This window comes from Morone saxatilis, unplaced genomic scaffold, assembly GCF_004916995.1.
Source record: "Morone saxatilis isolate NCDOM2014 unplaced genomic scaffold, NCSU_SB_2.0 Contig7, whole genome shotgun sequence".
NCBI lineage: Eukaryota > Metazoa > Chordata > Actinopteri > Moronidae > Morone > Morone saxatilis.
In genome coordinates, this window is record NW_023340246.1 from 2,534,306 (window position 1) to 2,543,442 (window position 9,137).

Below are 9,137 nucleotides of genomic sequence, written 5' to 3' on the forward strand. Positions count from 1 at the left end.
TGGCCACTCCGCTCCTCAAATCTCGGCCTTTTATCCGTTCCACGCTCTACCTGTAAATCTAAAGGTGACCGTGCCTTCGCTGTTTTAGCCCCAACATTGTGGAATAGTCTTCCCCATAGGGGCACAGGTAGTCTATTATTTTGTCCATCCCGTTTATATCAGTGAGGAGAGGCTAAATGACAGAAACACGTCTCTGTATAATCAGAGACTAGTATTGGATGACGAAAATGGACGTCATCTCTGTGACATCACATGTGTGGGTGGAGCTGAAAACAGCCACCTGTGACTCAAAGCAGCCAAACCCTTCATTATGCATAACTTTATGCCTAATATAATTTAACTGGGTGAGTTATATAAAAATTCACCCCCCTGTACATGAATGGAGGAATTGGCTATAGAGGCTTATTTTTTTGTTATTTATTACTAGTCACTAATGTGAAGTGTGATTTCCAGTTCTACTGTCAGCTACAGGTCAACACCACATAGTACAGGGATACATGTTGTATTTATCTTGCTGACGATAAAGAACAATGCAAGTCACAGATTTCTCTGATGGCCCTATAATTGCTTGGAGACCTGTTAGCAGAGGAGCTGACTCAGCAGTGCTCAGGTTCTAAGTCTTTTTGTCTTCTCGCAGACAAAATGGGATCGGTATAGGCTCCATGTGTGCTCGGACCGGAGGGGTCCTGGCTCCCATGATGCACCTCTTGAGGAGCATCAGTCCACACGCTCCCATGATTCTGTGCGGCCTGTGCCCTCTGCTGGGCTCTGCCCTTACCCTTCTGCTACCTGAGACTGCCAATAAGCCCCTTCCTGACACCATTGAGGACGTGGAGGGATCCAACCTCAGGTATGACGCCACCGCTTTCAGACCGCTGTTTTTAATAGGGTCAGTTCACCCAAATTACAACAACCACAAAAAACTTGGAACTACCGCCCTGTGGTTCAGGGTTCCTTTTTAAGAAATAATTTTCCAGGAATCTTCCAAGACATTATCCAGGTTTTTTCTTGACAATACAGGACAACACTGGCTTACAAACGGTCATATAAGCTGTGGTTTCAGGGAATTTGACTACATTCATTTGTCCACAGCCCATCAGTATCAGTTCAAACCAAGAAGTAACTGTGTATTTATCAACCACAGCGACACAAAATTTGATTATTATTAGGCTGTATTCAGGAAATAAGAATTTCGCTTGCGGCTCTGGAAAAAAATGACTCGATGCCAAAAAAGATCACTGGAAGTCAGTTCCACTTTGCATCTGGCAAACCCGCTTTGAAGTGTCATACGGTTTATCCTACCAACAGAAAAAACAGGAACCCAGGTTTATGCAGGACATGTGGGAACCCTGTTATTGTATGCCTCCACCAGCCAGTCAAGTTGCAGTTTACATCCCTATCTGTCCAGACTCATAATGTATGTAATAATAATTAATGTAGTCAATAGTTGGAAGGGATTTAATAAAAGGTATTAAGTCATTTTTAAGGTGATTTTATTGATCAGTGTGTAATGGACCAGTGACGAGCAAACTAAAGAGTGGATTCACCACAAGTTTAGGTTCTGTATATTACATAAAAAAACACTTATGCATTCATACAACCTTTACTTTGACTCACCAATGATTTACTTGGCTCCTGGTGACTGAAAGAATGTCCTGAATATGAAAGCTATAGCTGGAATATGAACTGATGTATTCTGGTATGTAGACACAATCTTTTTGTTGCTTGGTTTGGGTTATTTCCCAAAGGTCATTATGAAAAAACTCAAAAACTTTAAATAAGTTGATTAGCATCTAGTCAGATTTTTTTTCACTACTAAAAAAGTTTCAGTACTGGGCTGTACTGTTTTTCATCCAAACTCTGTACAGAGGCTCAAAGCTAATTTGAATAATATGTTTCCATCTCTTTCTCTGTCAGTGAGGAGGATGGCAGTAGGAAGCCAGTGGTCTCCGAGGCTTCTCAAACGAAAAAAGTCAGCAGCACCAGGACGGACTGATGGACATGATATACAGTATTTTTCAGGATTGTTCCAAAGGTAAAGTCTGTGCTTCCAGTGGAAGTCAATATTAGACTTTGTTTTAAGGGTCTTTGCAAGACACCCAGGTTATCACTATATCGTATTGTATACTGAAATGTATACTCTTTTTCACTCGTTTGTTTTTATAATACATATTTTCTTTTGTTCCAGTGTGTTGAATATCATTGGTTTATATAATAAAATAACTATCTTCTATGTTATATTATGTAATGTTGAGAATAAAACTTACTCTGTCAAAGGTTATGTACAAAAAAGCAAATGACAAGGTACGACTGACACGGCTATACATTCTCAAAGTAAAATCTTACATCTATGTGGAGGTAAAACAGGAGCCATTATAGAAATACGTGTGTTGTTTGTTCAGGGTTACTGTAGAAACATGGCGATTCAACAGGGTGGACTCCATTTAAGGCGACCTGCAGTCTGTAGATAAAAACGGCTCATTCTAAGATAGCAACAAAAGTAACAAAAACATTCTTATTTTTTAGGTGATTATACACTACACTTCATCCTCTCTCAGCTGTCAGAACACCTATTTTCCACCTATTTGGATGAAAACCAAAACAATAAGCTAAAAGATGGTAAAAGATTTCTTGAGAACTGTGGGAAACTGCAGATTTGGCCGGCCGCCCTGCGACAAAGTAACCTGCAGACATAGAGCCAGCCAGACCAGCCCCAGTCCGTTAATAGACGTTAGCACACTTCAATTATAAACTAACGTTAGTGAGTGTTGCACAGTGTGCAAAAAATCCGACCCAAATCCCTACATAGAAATACATAGAAATCAGTCCACAGCCAACGTTAGTGGACTCCTTTGGACTTTTGTGGAAAATCCGACCCACATCCCCACACAGAAATCGAGGACGGAGGGAAAAGTCTCATAAAATTACATAAAAATTATTACAGTAAGCACATTTATTTTCCTGACAGTTTTTACCTAAAAGTACAAAAACACTCCTATCCACATAACCTTGTGTACCAGTCTGGGCTGATTTTGGCCCCTTAGTTCCAGGGAAGTTCCCTAGTTCCATATAATCTTAATGCTACAGTACACAATGAAATCTTAGACAATAGCCTTCTTCCATCTTTGTGTCAACCGATTGTGTCTCTTTCCTGTTTCAACATGACAATGCCCCCGACCTGTACAGCGTTAGGGTTACTTTAAGATGATACAGAAAACACTTCCCTGTTGGGATGTTTGTCCTGTTAATCTATGCAAACACACAGACCACACAGCCTGGCCAGCCACAGCGGTACTATTACTGATTTTTGTTTTTGTATATTTTTACTTGTATATTTCTGTCATGTAACAAGTATAAACATAAATCTTGGAACAGGAAGTTTGACTCAAACTGGCTGAGACAAAGTGGCACAGTCTTCTGTCAGTGCGGCCAGTGAATTGAACTAAACGTCCCGGTACCAGTATTATCAGAACAGTAGCTTGTATTTGTCAGCTGAGTGGCAGTAGACACTTGCAGATTACATTTAATGTCATGAAGTTCAGGCAGTAAATAAACTGCTAGTATTTTAAAGTCAGTCAGCATTGACACAGTGAATCTCTGCTGTCTGGTGACAATACAAGTCCATGGTCCATTTCTTGACAGAATGTGAAGTGCACTCAGATTTACTACAAAACTAACAGCAGGAACTGTCTTGAAGGAAACACTGACACTTACAGGTGAACAGTGAGTATTACATCTTTTGTGGCAGCTCATCAACCAATACTTGAATTTTTAAAGTAAAAACATTTCAGTGTTTGATTTACATGTTGTCTTTTTATTGTAAAATTATTGTGTTGATGTATCTATATACTTTACATTTATACAGAGATTTTGCCGAACTAAAGTCTGTGACTCAAGTTGTGTTTTTATTGACTTCATTTTTACAATAAAGATTTGTTAGCAGAATGTCTGTGGTGCTTCTGTTAGATTGCATCGGGGGCTGTGGAAACAGGCTCAAATTAAGTAGAGCCTGACCGTCATAGGATTTTATTTTGCACAGATTTTTCCTTAAACAAATAATTTTATTAAATAATATTTAATATTTTTTAACATGTTGCTTCTACTCTCTTACTCTTAATGATTGCCACAGTATTGTAAATCACAGCGCACTCTGCTGGACAAACCTTGCACTGACGCCAATATAGTGTATTACCACCAGCATTATTTACTGCATTACATACTGGGCAAAAAAAGCTATCACATCTGTGCATATCAGATAACATATACGCTGATACCGATATATCTGCAATAGGCCAATATTGGGATGTAATTATAATGAACTGACAGCAGAAAGTAACTCTGGGCCATCAAGTGATGCGTTGCTTTTACTTTTTGTTAGATAAGGCCACAAAATAAGGTTGAGTTTCTCTGGATGATGTTCCGACACAGAAATATATTTTCCTTCCAGACAAAGATATGATTGATTATATGAAAGTAGATGATTGTAACTAGGGATGCACGATATGCCATTGATAGGAGCCGATAAAGACTTTAAAATGAAACCATTTCAGGGAGGCCAATGAGATGTTTGAATTATACTCTTAACTATGCTAATTCCCCCACTGTAGAATGCACTAAAATATTAATTTTCTGTCATTTTCTTAACAAATGCATAAAAAAGGTAAAAAGCATTCATGCAAGGAAACTCTATGCACTTATATCTGAATATAATTTACTCTGGCCCCTTGCTCAATTCTTTATTTTTATTTGATTCTTTTAATGGCTACAGTTCTGTTTTTGTTTTTATTTTTAACAATATCTCTGTTGTTTCTTCCTTTGAGTAACTGATGGTTAAATGTACACCTTTTGTCAATTGAAAATATCCTTTCTTCTAAGGTGGCACTGTTTTAGACTGAGAACTTGCTGGAATTATACAGCAACGAGTCGGTTGCTGTACTGTCTTGTGTTATAAAGAAAATTACTTTTCTGATGAATTCATTCTTTTTATTGACTATTGTTTCTGTAATGATAGCTGAGTTGCTGCATTGTTAGCCGTTTGGACGGTAAACACAGCTATTACCAATGAGACTAATTAAGGTTCAGTTCCATTTAGTGTAGCAGAGCCCTTCAACGTGCACAACCTGACTCTCTGACCTGAATGGAACGGAACCTTAATTAACCTTAACACCTGTGTCTACCCTGCCTTTCAAAATGGCCGCTGTGGAAACGGGTCGTTCCTTTAACACTGCGAATGTAATCACCCACATTGAGAGCCGTCGGTGTGGTTATTATGAAAGAGAAGCTCGCCTGACTGTTCTCCAGTCCTCTAACAAAACCAGGCAACCCCACCGTGAAGGGTGTCTGTGGACGACCAGCTGAGCTACATGATGCGCAGTCGCAGGTATTATTCAGGTGTGGCCTTACCTGAGTTGCCTCCTGTTCTGAATGAATGTATTCACTTAATATATTGCTGCGTTTGCTAATGTAGGCGAAGGTATTGAACAGGTCCCGGTCCTGAAGTGACCCGCACGATGAATGGCAGTCTAGGGCAGTGGTTCCCAACCTTTTACCTAATGGACCCTTTCTATCATTTAATAAACTGACGACCCCTGACTGACATGTTTTATATTATATATATATTATATATATTTCATATTATATTCACAACTATATGACGAACCCAAACAGTGAACTCACTAACTGCAGGAAGTTTGTGTAAAACGAGTAATTTAGATGAATTTTGAGCAGATTATTTCCTGTTTAGGGTTTTATACAATTCTGTCTGTATTATGTATTTTTATCATTTTTAATAATCAACAGATGTAACAGGCTTCTTTTTTAACAAATCCAGTGTTTTGCCCCTGATGCTTGGCCATCGTTCTATTAGACAGTTTACTTTATATCTACTTCACAGAAGTGAACCAAATGCTGAGATATAGAACTACTGTGTCTGTTTTCATTTAGTTTTCTTACGTGCCTGAAAATCAAGAAAGCCTTGTGACTCCCCCAATGAAGCTTTGGCAACCCCCAGGTTGGGAACCAATGGTCTAGAGTGACTTAAAACTTATGACTGTTCACACTAAAGTCATATTGCAAAAAATCCGACCTGTATCTGATTTGGACCACATATGACAGTTTTGGATTACCTCAACACCAAATATGTAAGTAAAAACAAGAGAGAAGCATTATCAATAAGAAGATGAAAGTATTCTATAACACAACTGAACAATGTAACCTTTGAAAAGAAGATGGAAACTAAGTAGCATCAAAATTGTTTTCAGTTTACAAAAACTATTTTAAAATTGTAATCATGCTAATAATCCCCATTTTTACTTAACTGCAACTGTAATCTCATTACATATTTTTTTTGTTACTGTAATAGATTACTGTTAACTTTTTTTGTATCCTGATTATATATCTCAGTTACATGTAATCCATTACTCCCCATTTTATTTCTGCATCTGCCAGTGGGCCCTCACCATGAGAGTAGGCATAATAAGTTCATTCCACTACGGGGGAGAAAATACCGGCAAAAATCCAAAATCATGCATCCTAATTGTAACCTATTGTTACTTTACATACATTAAGATTTCATTAGTTACTTTTCAGAAAAGCAGTTACTTGTTGACTGCTGCAGTGGTTATTTTTGACTTGCTGAACACAGGTGTAGCATCACCCTTTTTGAAGTGTCAAGCAGGCATCATTTTTTAAAATCACTACTTTAATTTACTTTCTTAGTTTGGCTCAATTGCTGGATTCCTGTGGGATCATTGTTATGTTATTGATCCCACAGACACTCAACCGTTGAGCCTGATATTGCTGTTAGATGGAACTTCAACTGCACCAAACACATACAAAAAGCTCTGTCCTAAGGCATTTGTTTGTTCTGATCCCCCAAAACTACTCTGAACTATCTCTTTCACCAAACACATTAGGTGTTTTGTATGTGATCTCCTTTTGATAACTAATGTAATATTGTTTAACTTGCATTCACTGAGCCTCCCTTGAAACAGTTTGGAGCCCCCCTGGGGAGGCCCACCTCCCTCTACATTATGGTGTATGCGCTGTTCAAGCAGGACCTCAATGTCCGAGTCTGAGCATCAGTCATTTGATGATATCTGACAAAAAGGTTTATCAAACATTAAACACACCAAAAATAAATGATATAATAAAGTGTAATGTAATACCCATTTGTTCTGGATGTACTGTATGGATAACTCAGCTTTGACTTCAGAATACTGTTAGAACTTCATAATTATGGTCAAACTATGCAGTAATAGTGATCTATAACCCTGTTCCAATCCCATAATGCTATATCAAGTGTGATACAATGTGTCATTATTTCAGTGGATGGTGCTCGTGTGCGAGTAGCGGTCAGTGTGATAGGAACAGCTGGAGGTTATGAGCTGTGGGAAGCTGGCAGAGGGCAGCGGGGCTGTCAACACTGACCGGCCGGCCCGCAGACATCAGACAACAACTGGCACTTGAATTAGCAGAGGATCCAGCAGGGCCCACTGCACCCCCTTACCGTCCTGTAGTGTCACTGCAGCTCTGCTCCAACCGTCTGCAGGCCGGACTCAAAGCGCTGTGAGAGATCCTGTACCAATGGACTCAGCTTATAGTTACTACGGTTTGACATCAATTATATGGATTTGGAATGGAATTTTTTTTGGAGAATTTCTGCTAAATTTAGCAATGTAAAAAAAAAAACCTCTAAAACAGCATTTAAACTGCAATGTGACAATAAAACACCTGTTTATTGAGGGGGGAATGGTAAGAGTCTACATTCTAACATTGAAGACCCCCTGAAATCTGATGCATCCCAGTGTAATGCATCAGATTCCAGAGACCACATTTTAGTTTCAGCAGCAATAACAACAAAAAGGGGAAACTGATGAACAAGATTGAACTCTTAAAAACGTGTTTTCCGCTGTGTTTGTTGAGAGCTTTCCTCCAGCTGCTTGTGAAGTTGAGCAGACCTTATTGGACTAAAGTGCTGTTCTACGTGCAGACAGAAGATGGCGCTCCAGCGTTAAGTAGAAAACCAAAGATACACTGACGCTCATACAGCTGTTTATCACTTCATTAGAGGCATAGGTTAACAGAAAAACAGCAGCTCATCTTCCATCTATTTCCCCAAACCCATTCACACATCTCAGAAATATAACCATCAGGTTTCAAAACAGATGTGTTTTAGATAGCTTAGGCGGTATCTTATTTTCTATTAATAACTTTTATCCCCTATGTTATTACGCCTTTAAAAGCTAGTCAAAGTCTACCACCTGTTTAGTTTTTGCAGTGATATCTCTATAAAATCCTCCTGAACGTTGTCATAGTTTTACTAGACATCTCAATCTTAGAAATCTGTTTATACACATACACAGCAACCCCTTCCACCCCCTCCCATCCTGGGCTGTTCTTTGATTGGGAGAGCGTCCTGTCAGTCAATGGACCGGGCCCGTTATGCTAACTTCACAAGTGCTTAAAAACCTCTGAAATTTGAGTTGTCAATACACCGATTTTTTTCCATTTATAAAAATAAAAGCAACAAAGTAACCAAAGTTTTAAAAGGCGTTAGCAGTCGTTGTTTTTCTTTAAGAAACACACACAAACTGTATATCAGTGCTAACTAGAGTCGATAAATGTATAGGGAAAACAATAATATTGGTGGTAATTTAAACAAAGTCACTCAAAGATTCCAATAAATAGTTTTTAATGGCTATTGCGTTCTTTAGTCGACCACTGAGAAAACCACACACTTTACCAGCTGGTCCTACGTCCTGCGCTATTCCTCTCTGTAGAATACGTCTCTTTGTTGATTCTTGTCAAATCAAATCGCGGGCTCTCATTCAGTAGTCCCACGGCCCGTGAAGGCAGCAGCAGTTTCATTGTGGCCCTGCAGAGCTAACGCCATCACACGCAGCGGCTACGACGAGCAGCAGAGCGACATCAGGGCCACCGCAGCAGCAGCAGCAGCAGCAGCAGCAGCGCAGTCCTCACCACTGTCTAACAGTTCCTTCATAACGGCTATGGAATACACTGCTGCGGACTACTAGACGCTTTGAACTGGTAAGAGACATTTGTTTCCCCTTTCACTCATCATTCAGCCCGCTTGTTTCTCCAAAGCCGAATGAATTACTTTGATTCCCCCCCCCCCC

The 9,137-nt window shown here is 39.3% G+C and overlaps 2 protein-coding genes across 5 annotated transcripts in view; both read left to right on the forward strand.

Moving 5' to 3' along the window:
• si:dkey-119m7.4 (uncharacterized protein LOC560629 homolog) overlaps positions 1-3,882 on the forward strand; it is an 11,792-nt gene extending 7,910 nt beyond the window's left edge. Inside the window, exons 9-10 of the mRNA XM_035679243.1 lie at positions 638-850; positions 1,918-3,882. Of these exons, the coding sequence (XP_035535136.1) occupies positions 638-850; positions 1,918-1,996 (292 nt within the window). The 3' untranslated portion in view covers positions 1,997-3,882. The remainder of the gene's footprint in view (positions 1-637; positions 851-1,917) is intronic.
• A 4,977-nt stretch (positions 3,883-8,859) lies between these two features.
• Positions 8,860-9,137, forward strand: part of fynb (FYN proto-oncogene, Src family tyrosine kinase b) — a 79,198-nt gene continuing 78,920 nt past the window's right edge. For 2 of the 4 annotated variants that reach the window (XM_035678549.1, XM_035678548.1), the window contains exon 1: positions 8,860-9,048. The gene's annotated coding sequence lies outside the window, so the exon portion shown is untranslated. The remainder of the gene's footprint in view (positions 9,049-9,137) is intronic. The other 2 variants (XM_035678546.1, XM_035678547.1) reach the window with 1 other exon arrangement.